At 39.1% G+C, this 16,361-nt stretch overlaps 1 protein-coding gene across 10 annotated transcripts in view; it reads left to right on the top strand.

Annotated features, from left to right (window-relative positions):
- The window catches only part of TRAF3 (TNF receptor associated factor 3), a 70,177-nt gene extending 54,710 nt beyond the window's left edge, over window positions 1-15,467 (top strand). For all 10 annotated transcript variants that reach the window (XM_082760970.1, XM_082760968.1, XM_082760969.1 and 7 more), the window contains 3 exons: window positions 1,049-1,189; window positions 6,195-6,369; window positions 7,595-15,467. In XM_082760970.1, coding sequence (XP_082617096.1) covers window positions 1,049-1,189; window positions 6,195-6,369; window positions 7,595-8,166 — 888 coding nt within the window. In that variant the 3' untranslated portion in view covers window positions 8,167-15,467. The remainder of the gene's footprint in view (window positions 1-1,048; window positions 1,190-6,194; window positions 6,370-7,594) is intronic.
- Window positions 15,468-16,361: the final 894 nt, after the last annotated feature.

Below are 16,361 nucleotides of genomic sequence, written 5' to 3'. Positions count from 1 at the left end.
CATTAAGGTTGGAGAAGACCTCTAAGATTATCTAGTCCAACCATCCACCTGAATGTCCATGTCCAAATGTTACTTTGGGTTGGTTGTTTTCCACGTTTTTGTTGTTGAATAATCTTACCTAGGGAAAATGAGGTCGGGGAAAAAAAGGCACCTTATCACCACCCTTCTCCAAACCACATTAATGAACAGAACACAAAATAGTGTGTACCTGCAGTAACAGAGAATATTTACTGTATTACTTTCATCTCCAAGGAGATACAATATATGATATTCTTGTAACAAGGCTCATGTTTTAAAATCAGAATGAGTCACTAATGAATGAATTCATAAAATGTCAATACAGAGAGAACATAATCATCAGTCTGTCTCTGTAGCTCTTTATTCTTTTTTTTTTTTTTTGCTAGTAGACACCATTGGATTTTCCTTCAGATACATGGATCCCTTCTATATTTGTTCATCAAAGGAGTCTTCATCACCATCACATTCCGTGAAGCCAAGTCAATCCCATTCAGATGCCATTTTAACTTAAATTTGCTATATATCAGAATAGATTGGAATAAGTGGAATAAGACTAATGTTTCCCTTTCCTAACTAGCTTTCCATCTGTCCAACTTTTCTTTGGTATCCCTGTCTGTGAGGGCTCAGGTTGGTTCTTCCAGCTCCTAGCCACTGTCAAGTCAATGGTTGTTGTACTAACAAGGTAGTCATGGTTCCACTACCTGGTTAGTGGAAACTGGGAAACCAAACCATTAAATTACAAACCAAAGGAAAGATTATGCTTAGAAACAAGTTCTATTGCTGTTTGTGTATCCCATCTGTACTTTTATTAGCCAAAGTTGTACCAGTACCACTCTGGAAGTGGAAAAGTAGCTACTGGAAGGTTATGTTGGTTTTGTTTTGTTTTTTTATATTTACTTTTTTGGCAAGACATAGAGGAGATCCTAGTAAAATCTTTCTCCCTTTCATGTATGCAAGACAGTTTAAAAATAATGAAGTTACAGGTATTCTTAATAAACTCTGGCAGGAGTAATTGTAGAATTTTTTCCAGGTGGCCTTGCTCCAGAATGAAAGTTTGGAAAAGAACAAGAGTATACAAACTTTACATAATCAGATTTGTAGCTTTGAAATAGAAATTGAAAGACAGAAGGAAATGCTGCGGAATAATGAATCTAAAATACTTCATTTACAGGTAAGAAATTTAGAATATCCCCATTAAAGCAGAAATGGTAGTAGCTTCTGTACTGTACCTTTACACTTGGGAAGTGAGGTGTTCAAATTAAAAGGGGGGGGAGAGTTGACCTTATTTTAAAGGTACTCTAAATTTTTTTCTTCTGGTCAGCAGCTGGCTTGTTTTTGTTGGAGTAAGATACTTCACCAGAACACCACAGTTGACGACCCAATGTTAAAACGAAGCCCCATTAAAAAAGGAAAATTATTAAAAGCAAAGTTAAAAAATATCTGAAGAACAATCATAATTATATTTTACTCTGTGAAAAATACTTAATACTTGTTTGAGGAACTACTGTCAAACGACAGGAAAAGCTTAGCACCTTAAAACTGACATACTTATTGTATATTTCTTTTCTACTTGCTGATATATTAAGAAGTATTAATCATGAGTGAGATCAGTCTAGGGTAGAATTAAAATCCAGAGGTAGTACGATGTATTGGAATACTCTTTAAAAAAAAAAATCTTTCTCTTGGCCTTTGAGCCTCCTGAGAAAACTGCATCTATATATTCCTTTGCTAGTAGGTCTGAGTTTCGTATTCTGTGGTCTGAATCACCTGGCCACAAAACATAAAGTAGAAGCCCTCTGGGTATAGTAGCACAGTGCTTAGCCCAAGTTGAAATACTTTGCTCTGTGTTCAGACCTAACTTGGAATGTGGATGCTGGGAGTTTGTGTTAGCATGCGTGATGTTACACACAAGTAGGGGAACTTCAGGAAGTAGGTTAGCGAGCTGCTGTGAACATACTGTTTACACATTATGTTAGCACATCTGCTGCCAGAATATCAAGTATCTGCTTTATCATCCATTTAAAAGGAATGTAAATAAAAGTAGCTCTTTCACTTACTGTTCACTTCCTATATTGAACTAGAGAAGTTCATACTCAGGACAGATGTAAGTCTCCAAATTATAGTGTAAGTTAAGCGACAGCAACTTTTCTCTGTATAGCACGTACTCTTGCCATGTTCTGCCCACGTGGTAACCAGTCTAGCCTGCCTTAGCTGTTGTTACTTGGTCTGATGATAGTTTGGGATGTGGCTGCATGCTTACAGTATTGTGTTCTGACATTGAGAAGCTAATCCATGTATGTACTGATATTGCTGATTGAATCTGCCTGGAGGTAAGTTAATTTGTAAGCCTGGGTTTTTACACGTGCTGTCTCAATAACCAGTGATGAGGAGGGAAATGTAGAAAACATAGCACAGTTTCTTGATTGTCTTGATGACTGATTGCAATGTCTTTGATTTCCCCAAGCCATAAGTGTGTTAACAAAAATCAATTTTCAAATGCTTTGTGCTTAGAAAAACAAAACAAATAGAGTTGGCAGATTGCAACAGGTATTTTTGATGGGTAATAGGTACTGAAGAGGGTGTGGGTTTTTTGCTTTTTTTCTCTTCCTGCCTCCTCCTCTTTACTTGTTTTTGCCAGTTATTTTAGTTTAGTTATTTTAAGCCAAGCTGCATTTTACAGCATTTTCTGCCAGATTCCTTTCACTTATTGGAACTTCCTGGTTCAGTCAGGTTGTTAAAGCCATCCTGGAAATTCACCTCAATTTACTCCTCCCTGAACAACTTGATTGGCCTCCTTCTGTTGCCTGCTAGGAGCTGAAGGAATTGGTTACCTGGTGTGAACAATTTTCTGAGTTGCATTGAGCAGCCATGACTGTTGCAGAGCCACAGATAGCTCCAGAGCTAACAGATTTAGGTCTGGAGAACTACTACGTGCGTAGTCCCCCACGTCCGATGCATGCTAGTACCTGCCAGTAGAAATTCAGTATTGTCATTTAGTCTTCTGTGGCACGGCAAGAACTGTTTTTTGTTGAGCACAACTGGCATCATCTGCACTGTGAAGCATTTTAGCCCAACTCCTGAAAAAGCATCGAAGGTTTATGGGCACTGAAATGAACCAATAAATGGGTTCTTAGAATGGGTTCGTACTTGGCCTTAGGACGTTTTGATTCACATTAATTTTCTATATACTAGTGTCTAGGGGAAGAATTGCTGCTTTTTCTAGCTCTGTTCCACTAGCTTTACCAAGAGGATATGTGATATTTTTTTTCAACTAGTATCTTTTGGAAAAAAACATTCACATCCAGTCTCCAGTATCTTTGAGCATACAGAATCATACTAGTAAACCAAGTCTTAAACTCAGTGTGGACATGAAATGTGTAAGACAAAAGACAACCATCTTATGAATATATATTTTTTGATAGATAATACATCCCTTCAAAGAAAGAAGGATACATAATTTGTTTCCCAGTAAAGTAGCACCCTTGGTTCCTTTTCTGGTGTGTTCTTTTGCTGTTCAGTTTTGCTCTATCAGTTGCAATGGAAGGGTGCGGTAGGAACATCTTAAAGAGAGAAAATGGCAAATACAGTTTGGTCAGCTTATGTATGAAACTTGCTGCATTCTTTTAATCATAGTAGTGCTAATATTCAGAAAGTGACTTACACAAACCCAAACCTTAAATGAAAATCAACGTCCAGAAGAGTAGTTTTTCAGGTATATAGCTCTGTAGATTAATGATCTGGAGAGGTCAGTTGCTGGAATAAAAAGTTCATGCAGAAAATTGATGTCTACTTGAAAATTTATGAGTACAGTATGAGACATCTGTGTGCTTTCTAATGGCATAATTAGAGAGAGTAAGGTTCTCAACTGCTGCATTAAATTCAGATTTAGTACATCAGTATCTCCCAGCATGAGGGAGACTTGACTCCCTGTAGGGTAAAAAACATAGAGATCCCACTGCTTTTTTAAAAACGGGATGCAAGTTTATTTCAGATGATTTTGTATCTTGAATTCACATGAGGAGGTGCAAGATATTAAATGCTACACACTTGTTAAAAAGAAGCTAAAACCCCAAATCGGTGGTGTGCATACGAAAGCAGAACATTGCAAACAGGTTGATGGAGGGAAGTTGGTCCCTGGTAACAACTTTGAGAAAGCTTTCTTCTAAAAGGAAAATAGCTTATAACTGTTTGCATCTTTGGCACTTTCCCAGTTCATCTAAAAATGTATTTTTGTGTGATGCTGTGTTAGTGCCAGGAGGTCCCAACAGGAAATGAGAGCATCTCTGTGTGAGACACTGTACAAACCCCAAAGCATGTTATTGTCCTTGCCTTGGAGAGTTCATGTTTTGTGTGAGTACTGGAAAAGTGTTAGACTTAGGCACACCTTAGTTCTTAGTTCTCAGTAAACTTAATGGCCGAGTCCTGTGGCTCTCACAGTGTTCATTCAGGCCATTTCTTGGTGTGTTTCTTTTTGTATGTATAGCAAACAGCTGTTCTGTTTTGTTTTCTGATTATTGTCAGTCTAAAAGAGGGTGCAACTGTGTCAGTAGCTGAACGATTAGTATGTCCAGAAAAGTTGGTTGATCTATTTAATGGAACCATAGCCCATTGTGAAGGAAATCTGTCTTAACCTTAAACCACAGTCCTAATCTTGCAATATATATAAGTTTATGTAAGCTTGTTTTAAAAACACCAACATAGAAATAAGTAGTTAATCTTGAAATATGTTGGATTACTTTGTGGTTTGGGGACATAACAAAATAAAACACTCCCACAACATGATTTTGCTAACTGGTTTGTCAAATTGACAGCCTTCAATTAAGCATTACAGACTTCCAGTATAACTGAAACCACATGATTTAAAAAAAAAAAAAAAAAAGCAAATGCCTAAAAGGGAAATGAAGGTTGCATGAGGCAGAAGGTTTTTCCCCATCAGTGGGGAACATCGAATCCACATGGCTAACCAGAAGGCAAATGCAAAGTAACTTTTTCTTGTTTTGTTCTCAAATGCCACTACTGTTTTTTTTATTTTTAAAGAAGTGAAAAGTCATTTTTACATGTGTTGGCATTATATGATGATAAACTATAAAGTTAGACTTGGACTTTTAACTGTAGGTGGTAGCAAAAGTAGTTTCTTGTCTCAAATATTTCTATTTATCGTTTGTACTTCATATATGAATATGGGGTTCTGGCTAAAATTCCTGCTAGTTTTAATATAGCTGTGACAACATCAAATACTATGTATTTCTTGCACCAGAATTGAGGTAGACTGGGGAGTATGTTGTCCTCTGTATTTACTGAGGTGCTTGCAGTATTCCTCTTGCTGGGAAAAACAGTCTTTCTGTATCTGTTTTTTCTTGACTGTGGCTTTTAATGGCTTTCCAAAATCAACTATGTTTTTTTTCCCTTTGTTTTCTTAAAAAGATTTGACTAGCAAGCACCTTCAGGACGTGTGGTTTATTTAATTTAGGAAGTGAGGGTGGGAATTTCAAAGGTGCTTAAGGGGTCAGAAGTGCTAGTTCTGCTTATGCGCTTCAGGGCTTTTGTTCCTAATGATATGGGCACAAAATAACTTAGGCATTGATAGCTGGTTTATGGAAACTTGTAGCTTGCTGATGCCACTGTATCTGCACACATTCACACTCCTGCTCCGTGTGGAGTGCAGGAGTGCTGTTGTTTTTCCCGAGGGGTAAGTTACGTTGGTTTTACCCAACAATAAAAGCATACATGCTAATAGCCACTTGATTCACACCATGGGAAGTTGTTGTGCCCATACTACGTTGCTTAAGTACTCTAAAACGAAACCCAACAAATTCCAGCCCATAATACTGATATGGAGGCATTCAGAATATTGTACTTGCATCAAAAGGCTTTTTAAAAAGAAATCTTCAGACAAGAGCACTCTAACAATTTTGTTTTTAAGTGATTGTGTTGACAAGTCTAATAGTGCTCTAATACTAATATCTATGCAGCACTAAAGACTTCTGAGGTGTTTTGTAAATACTTGGGCTATTCTGCTGAATTTTCAGGTCTCTTTGTGTTATTTCAGTATTTGACCTAAGTGAAACTTTTTGTATCGGAAATGCATCTTATGGAAATCTAATCCTTGTTTATCTTGAATAAATTGTCTTTATGTTGAGTTTTTTCTTTTAACTCCAACTTACTGTTTCATGAAGCGAGTGATAGACAGTCAAGCAGAGAAACTGAAAGAACTGGACAAGGAAATCCGTCCCTTCCGACAGAACTGGGAGGAGGCTGACAGCATGAAGAGCAGTGTAGAATCCCTCCAGAACAGAGTGACTGAGCTGGAAAGTGTTGACAAAACTGCAGGGCAAGGAGCTCGAAATACAAGTAAGTGGAAGCAGAAGGGTCCGAAGTACTCAGTGCGTTGTCAAAGGAGAAATGGGACTGGTTGAATGCCACTCCCATTGCCATTTTCCTGTGGAGCATCAAAAATGCTGATCCTTCTGATTCATAAATAGGGAACTATGTAGTTGCTTTGTTAATGATGTGGCATTGCTCCGTGATGTTTTTTAGGTTTGTTTCTTGTTTTTTATTTTTTCTTGACCCTTGCCTTGATTATAACTTTAGTTCATTATAAATGCTTCTTCCACTGATCTTTGAAAGCTAATAGCTTTCAGCAGCTTCTTTAAATGTTGTCTCTGTATTGACAAGTCATCTTTTGTTACTGTTCTCACCCATGAATAGATCAACATTACTGTTTCCCACTTGAAATCATGTGTTCTGCTGTCTATTACAGAGCTATATTTGTATCCCAAAGAATACTGCAGGGATGTGCTTGAGTAACAAGGTTATTGCCATACTTGTTGAATGAAGTAAAAACCTGGAGTTTATGAAGATAGCATAGAACATTCATAAGGTTTTAAATGATAAGGGCAAGCAACTTGACATTTGAACAGATGTGTGTGCAACAAACCTACCTTACAAATGCATCTGTTTCTCAGTATTTCATGTTGGTCAATTTTGCCAGTATGCAGAGAGAATGAGTAACGCTACTTCTCATGCAAGGGAAAGGAGACATTAAAAATAGACCTTCTTCTGAAGTGACTGACTATACAGTGCAGAGCTAAGCTTGAATTTTGTGCTATTACAATGAACTTGAGACAAGGTAAAGGCACTTGACTTCTCAGTCGAATAGTGAGAAGAACATTTTGAGTAATCAGTGGTGCCTCTGAATTTCAGAGGGATTATGTGGAATCTGTGACTCCTTCCAAGGCCTTCGCTGCCAATAATAACCTGCAGATAACGCTATCAGGTCTTCTCTCTAAAAAATGGGAGCCTCTGTAGTTACATTGCTCACTGATCTGACAAAATTTCTTAGATGACTGGACTTTCACTGCATGCATCATTAATACCCGTGGATGTAAAAATCCCAATTAACCTGGTTTCTGGCTGGCAAGCTGTTGGCTGTAGAAATTGTTTCAAAAGTGACCAAATGTGGTTTGGTTCTTGGGGAAGGAGATGTTTGTGTATACGATAGCAGTATTGGTGATAGATTTTTACAATCTTGAGAAAAAACTCTTCTCTTACCCAAGTCTTCTCCGTTTTCTAACAGGCCTGCTAGAGACACAGCTGAACAGGCACGATCAGATGCTGAGTGTTCATGATATTCGGCTGGCTGACATGGACCTCCGATTCCAAGTGCTAGAAACTGCCAGTTACAACGGAGTACTAATTTGGAAAATTCGAGATTATAAACGTCGGAAGCAAGAGGCAGTCATGGGGAAGACTCTGTCCTTGTACAGCCAACCCTTTTATACTGGATACTTTGGCTACAAGATGTGTGCCAGAGTTTACCTTAATGGAGATGGCATGGGAAAGGGGACGCACTTGTCGCTGTTTTTCGTCATAATGCGTGGAGAATATGATGCATTGCTTCCTTGGCCATTTAAGCAGAAAGTGACTCTAATGCTAATGGATCAGGGACCGTCTCGACGCCACTTAGGAGATGCTTTCAAGCCAGATCCCAACAGCAGCAGTTTCAAGAAGCCAACTGGAGAAATGAACATTGCATCCGGCTGCCCAGTCTTTGTGGCTCAAACTGTTCTAGAGAATGGAACGTATATTAAAGATGATACTATTTTTATTAAAGTCATAGTGGATACATCGGATCTACCAGACCCCTGACATACGATGGGGGAGGCAGATTAAACAGAAGACAACTCCATTTGGGGGTTTTGTATCAGTTTGTCTTCAATCAGAGGTCCTAAAGCTCACAGAACCACCTTGTGGAACAGACGGAAGAGTTTGAAGGCATAACTGCATAGGGTCCAATTGCGAAAGTAGCAACACATTAAGAAATCATACCATGGTGTATTTTTTAATAGAACTAGCGACACTTAAACTCTGAAGAATCATTTATCCCTCATGAGGATAATGATTATGGTCAGAGAGGGTTTTTGTTTTTGTTTTTAACTTATTAATGATCTAGTCAATTGGAGGTGAAAAGACATATACAGTATGTGCTGAATAAATTACTGACTTTTATTTCTTTAAGCTAGAATACAAAAAAAAAAACCATTCACATGTGGGCTAGCTGGAAATTGTCAGCATGTTAAAGAAGAAATGAAGTAATGTTGCAATTATATTATTTGAAAAACTGAGGTGCAATCTTGTCTGAAATATAGTATATTGTCTTTTTAAGGCCTCATCTGGTCTCTGTTTTAATAATTACTTTGTCAGAAGATCTTGGAAAAGTATCCATGTCTTCTCAAAAGTATCTGAATCAAAATCATATTTTTATTTAAAGTTCTATTGTTACAGAAAACATTTTATTTTAAAACTGTTGATAGACTGATATTTCTTGGAAGAAAAATAGAAGAAATCAAACACTGGTTATCACTTGTGATAGGAAAAAAAACTATTCAATTCTGTTATTTCTCTTTAGAAATGTAAACCTACAATATATGTCGTAGTTAATGACACTATTTCAAAATTAAGGAAAAATCACTCATGGATGCTGTGCATCATTATCAGATTTATAATTGTTTTCACCCTAAAATAGGGCATTTGTTGAACTTTGGAGTTCTAAACGGAATCCTGTACATTTTTTAAAGTTCTGCCCCATGCTTTCCAATCAAGCTATATATGTTGCACATTATGCTGTCAGCAGTATATAGTATATTCAGTATTGGGGAGGAGGATTAGTGCTGAAAAAGCCTATATGTTTGTTCCGTACTAGCAGCCATTGCTTCTTAAGGACAAATCAGCCATGTCTTAATACAGTGATGGTGGCTTGCATGCATACATGTGCCTTAGGTGTGCTGTGCTGCTTATAAACCATAGCTTTTTATTCAGATTGATTCTGATATCTGAAATGGTAGTTTAATTGGACTTCAGGCATAATGTTTAGCCTTGTCTTCAGAGCCCGTAGGCACCTTGTGATGTGCAGAATTGAAGCCAAACCCCATTTCTTTGGCTTCTGGAGCTTCTATGACTTGGCCATTGCAGAATCCACCTTACTCAGGTGCCAAAACGTTATGCCCAGTGCTCCTATGGAGCTCGGACTAGACAGTCTCCATGGCCAGCGTGAAGGAAGGCGACATTTTTCCTCTAATGCCTGTGGTCGTAAGGTGGCATCACTTGAAACAGACTCATCCGAGAACTCTGTGGGGCTGTGAATATATATGCTCATGGCAGCTTTTCATGGTAGACGAGCATCCTAACAGGGAATGCCCAGGCTTCTTTCCTCTAACAGCCTGAACTTTAGTGGAAAGCATTTGCTAGCACTGAAACATGCTGATTGCAACCTGCTGTGTTCATCTGCTTCTATTTAATAGCCTGTGACAAGCAAGTCTAGTGACATAGCCTGACTGTGGTGCTTCTTAAAATCCAAGAACCGCTTCAGCAGAGCGGGCTTGCACCGCTGTGTTAAGCCTTCGTGGGCTTGAAAGAAGATGGTGCATCTTAGTCTTTAACGTCAGGTCGTATCAGCTTTCTGCTTTTTGAGGCATAGTCACAATTTTTGTCTAAGGTGCAGTTGAATTCATGCCTTTGTATTTCAGCTTGTCTTTGCTCTTGTCTTTTTTGGCTGTGCCTTCACACACAGTGCCTGCAAGAAGTATTTATGAATATACAATGCATGCTAAGTGGTCTTCATGGGTTTCCCAGGCACCTGCTAGAATACTGCCTGCTGCTGACAGTCCCGACTGTCAGTAGCAATTTGTCTTCCTTTTCTTGCCTTCCATTGTCCCGGTACTGTATTCCCGTTATGGTACACAGCTGTCAACAGGTGCAAGCTAAAATATGGAGGCATGTGCTAGCATTGAATTTCTAGCACAGAAGGAGGACGTTCTGCACAAGAGATAAATATCTATAGATATACCTGCATCTATATCTGTAGATATGATTACATGGCACTTGCAGTTTTATGCAGGCTGCACAAGCAAACCCATCACTTATGCTTTCGGGCGGAGGTTCGCTCAACCCGTGTCATTTTAATAATTGTGAATGTAGGCAGCTGAGCTTTTGTGTTTGTGCATCACAGAATTTTACTGAAAACAGGATTCCCAAGTGGAAATGTCCAAAGGACTCTCCTCCCATTGCTAATGCATGTCTTGCAAACCTAAATGAAAACGTTTGGCCATCTCAAAACAGTTTATATCCTGTTTCAATCTGGGACTAGGAGGAGATTTCTGGTGTAAGCAGGGCCCAGCATATTCTGCAGATTTGTGACTAAAGTTTCCAACTCCTGTGACAGAATTGCGCTTCTAAATCCAGGCTCTAAAAGAGGAGGAAAAAAAAAGTTTCCAGCCTTTGTGATTGAAAGAGGACTTTGAAACATGTGAAAAGTGTGAACTAATAGGGAAGTCTTCCTGAGTCTGCACACAGCCTAAACTAGTAGCTTTAAGAGATCTGAATATCTCCTCTTAGCGGGATATTGACTCAGAAACTTCGTAGAGAAGTTAAAATACGAACACTGCTAACTCTATTAATGCCGATCACTGTAGCAGAAACATCAGTCACTGTTGTTATTTCACAGATCTCTATGCTGCTTTCCACATCTCCCAAGTGCCAAAAGCACCAGCTGCCAGAGTCTTCAGCTTCACTTGGGCAGCTTTTATAATGCAGTAATGTGCTATCAATATAAAAATATTTTTGCATATATGCTTTTTATCACAGTTAATAAAACGGAGGCCTACTGCACTTACTTTTTAAAACTACATGAAGCTGCCAGAGAATTTCCAGTTTGCCAACCCTGCGTACTGTGAAATCCGGGATCTTGCTACACAAATGTAAACACCGCCTGCTGTGGAATACCCGAAGCCTTGACCTGACACCCCTCTGTCCGCAGAACTCACAGGCCATCTCTGCAGAGTTCTTACTGTGTACATAGGAATCAGTTTCCTCTGCTTTCCAGCAAGGAGTATGTAGCATTTTGTGAAAACAGGGCCGCTGTATATTCTCTAAATTGGAAGGAAAGATACCTGGTGCTTTACTCAACACTTAAATAATTTAATTTTTTTTTTTTCCTATCATTGAAATGCCCTTTATCCTTTTTACTCTGTTTCTGATCCAGATATCCAAAGGTTTTTAGGGAAGGTCTATTCAAAGTGGTTCATAAGGCAACAGTCTGCCCCCAGATGTACTCTTGAACCCCTAGCACCTTGTGTGGCGTGCCATTATTGCAAAAAGGGGTCCCAGAGTATTTCCATTACTATGAGCAGTGTTTCTGCAGTGGAACCTTTTTTCCCTCTGCTTAGTAGTTCTTAGCAGTGCACATCCAACGTCTCTTGCTAGTGTTCTTTCTTAGTGATGATGCTCCAGGTGATGTACGAGCCTCTTTCATTTCCAGCTTTCTCTAGGGAGATGCCAGTGAGAATCTGGATGCTGCCCTTCTTGTGCGTTGTTCAGCACAGGGGCACGCATCTGTTATTTAGAAAGTCTCGAATTCTAAACAGGATGAAACTATTTCGGTTCAAAGACCAACCCGCGATGATTACGATTGACCGTGTCTGCATTACTTCCCTGATCTAACTAAAGGGGTCTTGTTTCAGTTACTGTCTACATGGTACACCTTCAACTGCTGACTTACAATATGCAATGTGGATTTCAGCCTTGTACTGTAAATGTTCTTCACAAAGAGAATGTGCAATAGGAAAATGGGAAAGGTGGCATAATTTTGATGAAAAATATGGGTAACATGCTAGCTTTCTTATAAATATGAAAACCAGTTTGTCCTTTTCCAGTGGGTTCTCCTACTTGGAAAAGGAGAAGTTGAAGATATGTGCCTGTTTCTGTGCCTGGTGAATTTCTCAAATGCAAAGATAATAGAGATTTGTGTTAGTTGTAATTTAAGTGTTGAACCCATGAGTGTTAGGTTGTGATTGTATCGCTCGTGTTTCTCGGCTTGCCACGATTTTGGCTTGTTGAGTTTAAAAGGTACCACCTATTTGTATTCCATCATCCGTAATAGGCAGTTCACCAACAATGCAGGGTTTCTGTTGTGTGTGATATTTTTTGAATTCTATTTTTTTTCTTTGTGTTCTGTTTTTAAAACACTGGTGCTGTTTGGTCCAAGACAGAAGCGTGTAGGGAGTGACAAGAAAAGTTGCCTGCACCGCAGAAGAATGAAAAATGTTACTGCAGTATTGATGCCTTGTTATGATTTAACTATGCAAATATACAAATAGGTGAGGGGGAAAAATTCTTGGGTTGCATACCTAATCTCTTAGTTCTTGCTCTTTAAAATGCTCACAGTGTAGGTACATACATATGCGTACAGACATGCATGCACATATATATGCAAAGTCTTTTATTTTATGTAGAAGTGGTGAAACAAAACCCTTTCCCCTCAGTTCATACTTGATCAAGTGGTGCAAATACAACTTGCTGCTGCTAAGGGAAGGTCTGGGCTAAGGGCAAACTTTGGATTCCCATCTTCCAGGTTTGAAGGCTTGTGCATAGCAAACAAACCATTTGTTGACGGGGAAAATGAGCAATTTGCTTAGCCTTTCTGGAGACCTTGGAACGTCCTCTAGGACACATCCTTCCTCATACTCAGCTAATTAGGAGATTCCTGTTTTTTAAACTAGCAGAGAGATGGGCAACTTGTTAATTGCAAACTCAAATTTTCTTTTTAATTTGGGAACAAAAGATAAAAAAGCTGGATCCCTTCTTCAAATTCCTGCCCTGTTCAGTCAGTACCTCTGTGGTTCTGGTTGACCTAGGAATTGTAGCTACTGCAATAAAATTGCTCAGTTCTGGAGTTCAGTCTGTCTGAGAGTAGCTTCTAGTGCTCTGTACAGAGATAGTGAGTATTCTGCATCTGCAAATGTTTTCTTACAGCAAGTGCTGTTCCTCTTCTGGAAGAAGGAAACTGAGGATGAGATGTGACAAAAGGGATCTCCTGGAGCCAGTGCTAAATGAGAGGTTCCAGTTCCTTGGTGTCATCTTCAAATCACTAGGTTTAATTATTAATGCATTTGCCCCTCAAAGGAACCGAAAAACAAGTTGATGTACCTTAAAGGCCCACATCAAGACAGTAAGGGCTAGAATTAAACATACAAGCTGTCGTGATTTGGGGTTGTGTGTGTATGGCAGCCCAGACATTGCTAATGACCTGACTGCTTTGCAGAGGGGAAGGCCAGCACAACGCGTGAGTAACAGCAGCAAACCTGTGTCCTGCTCTGGGTGTTGAGAATCGCCCAACAAAGCCCCAGCTGACAACTCAGCTGAGGAGGGAGAACGATACCATTTTCAAGTGGATTAATCTTTGTTCTGCCAGCCTGTAGTGTGACTGACCATTTCTTTCTTGTGGTTTGTTTGTTTGTTTTTTTTTTTTCCTTTAAACCAAATTACGGAGGGCTTAATTGATCTTTCCTGCCTCTTAATCTAGGCCTTTGCTGAGAAGCACCAGATAATGAAGGTTGTGGAAAACTTTGGAATGCCAATTCAGGGACATCCTCTTAAGATTTGGAAGAGTAGAAATACACGAGACATAAGGGATCTGACTATTCCTATTTCTCTTCTAATTTATAGGCAAGACTGCAGCTTCTGTCTTCCATTTCATGATCTTAGTGTAGATATTAGGCTGTGTTTTGTTTTGTTTTATCTTTTTTCCCTCCAAGTTAGGATTAGTTCCTTAGGGTTCAAATAAGTTCTAAATTTCACAGAGGAGCACCTGAACCAAAATCCTGGATCCAAACATCCCATCCTTGATGTGAAATTCAGATCTGGATCCCAACTCTGTGGCTTACTTACCTGCCCGTTCAGGGAAGGGTTTGTCGTCTCTGTGTGGTGTTCGTGTTTTTGGTCCTTTGGAACTAAGCTTTTAATTTGGTTGCCAGTTCTGCAAGGACTTTTTAACTTCTTAGCGATGCCGGTGTTCACACGCTCCATTGCTGGCAGTGCGATGCGTAGTGATAAAATTTGACTCTGTCTAAGGGTTACTGAGATAAACCAGCATTATCCATCCGTAAGGGTCATTTTCTTGCGTAGTGTTCTGAGCTTCAGATTTGAAAATAGCTCACCTTTGAAAGGACACATCTTCCAACTATGACCTGCGTCACTGGCAGAGAGTTGTATAATCTGTACTTGTGGAATGGGAAGGTACAAGCTTCCATTGTTGCTGATGCATCATGTGATCCACCTATTTTGTTTTTCTTATAGCTGTTGTTCAGTTAATATATTTTTTCAGTTTTATAGAAAAAAAAAAAAAAGGAAAGTTCAGGATTTTTTCTACAAGCTATAAAACTCCAATGATTTAGTTGTGACTAGAGAGCTGTGAAAAATACCCTATTAGGAGACGGTGGACTAGACGTAGGTCCATTTCTCTTAGACAAGTAGGATAACCTTTAAGATGCATGGAACAACATAATAATCGGGAAAACTAAAGCTGACATTTGTTTCCAAGAAATTCTGTAAGAAATATCTATGGAAAAGACATCAGTGATCAAGAACAATGTACAAATTAATGTGTTTAAAACTTGTGTAACCATTTCTTTAATCTCATACTCTTCAGTGAACGGTACACTTGTGTTCAGTTTTATGATCAAAAACAAAGACCAAAGAAGGCCAACCTCATTTGATTGTGTATATTCTGCCTGTCTTAATTATCAATAGCTGTAAGGATACAGTGCAAGTGATCTGGTAACCAGTGGTTCTCGTCCTTTTCTTTTAGGGGGAAAAACAACTTTAAAATGTATAATTTATTGCTCAGCAATAACCATGTTGTTAAGATAATAATAAAAAAAGAGAATTAGCAACATGTCTTAATTTCCCAATAGCATTATTCTATGTTGTATTTCAGTTTACTGTATATTGTGTTTTTGTATTTATTTGTGTTTGGAGGTCTTGCTATGTCTTTTTGTGTTTAAATGCTAATAAACAAGGACAGTGTGTAAGAGTATAGAATGCAAAACTCTGAAATGCTAAACTGTGTTATTAAAGGAAAAATAAATCTAAGTAGTAAATCATATTTTTTACAAAAACTGGTGTGTTGAATTTGAATGATTGGTGTTGTCTCGCAAACAGGGTATAAAGACACATCATTTCTCCTCTGTGTACCCACTGATACCATGGCTGTTCAGTGCTTTGCACACCTGATCAGCCTTATGACATTTCCCTTCCTCTTTGCAGGAAATTTGCCATAAATGTTATCAGAGTCCTACTTTCCATGCGATAACTCGGTTAGAGTAGGTCAGGCGATGGTGCTCATTCTAACATCAATGTCAAGAGTCCTCAAGCAAATGGAGTAGAAATAATTGAAATGGCTTTTCATGCCCTTGTGCCTTTTGCTTTTCCAGATAGACGAGTGAAGGGAGAGAGAGTGTGGCTTGAATGTCCTAAAACGTAGATTTTTTTTATTGTTCTCCCATGTCGCTAGTGTTTTGTTTTGTTTTTTTCCTCAACTCAAATGTATTTGAGGATGGGGGTTGGGGGTGGGTTTGTGTGAAATCATGGATAACTGCAGTCTGTAAAAGTAACACGGTGTTTTGAGGTGGCTGAAGCAATAGTATTTCCACCATCTTTCAAATTTGGTGTGGTGGTGGAAGCAGATTCCTGGGGTGGTGTGTGAAGCACAGCGCATTGCACTGGTCTCTCCTACCCAGTAGCTGCCCGCATTGCTGGCAGGTAGTTTAAATGTGAGGGAAAGCCTGGAGCATGTGGGTGCGCTCTGAGATTTTTATTTTTTATTTTTAATAGGGAGACCAGACAAAAGGTGAACACAGGAAGGGGGACAGGGTGAGAGGGTAGGGTGGCTAAGACAAGCAATTCTGGCTGCACACAGTGGGACTGAAGTGGATATTCCCTTCTGCTGCTGAGAGAAGTCACTTGTAAGTGACTCTGGATGCTCTGGCATGCCCTGCCCTGCACATTGC

The sequence above is a fragment of the Aythya marila genome (assembly GCF_965140915.1).
Source record: "Aythya marila genome assembly, chromosome: 5".
In the NCBI taxonomy this organism is placed as follows: Eukaryota; Metazoa; Chordata; class Aves; order Anseriformes; family Anatidae; genus Aythya; species Aythya marila.
The sequence above is the reverse complement of the archived record's forward strand: the minus strand, read 5'-3'. Positions and strand labels throughout refer to the sequence as shown.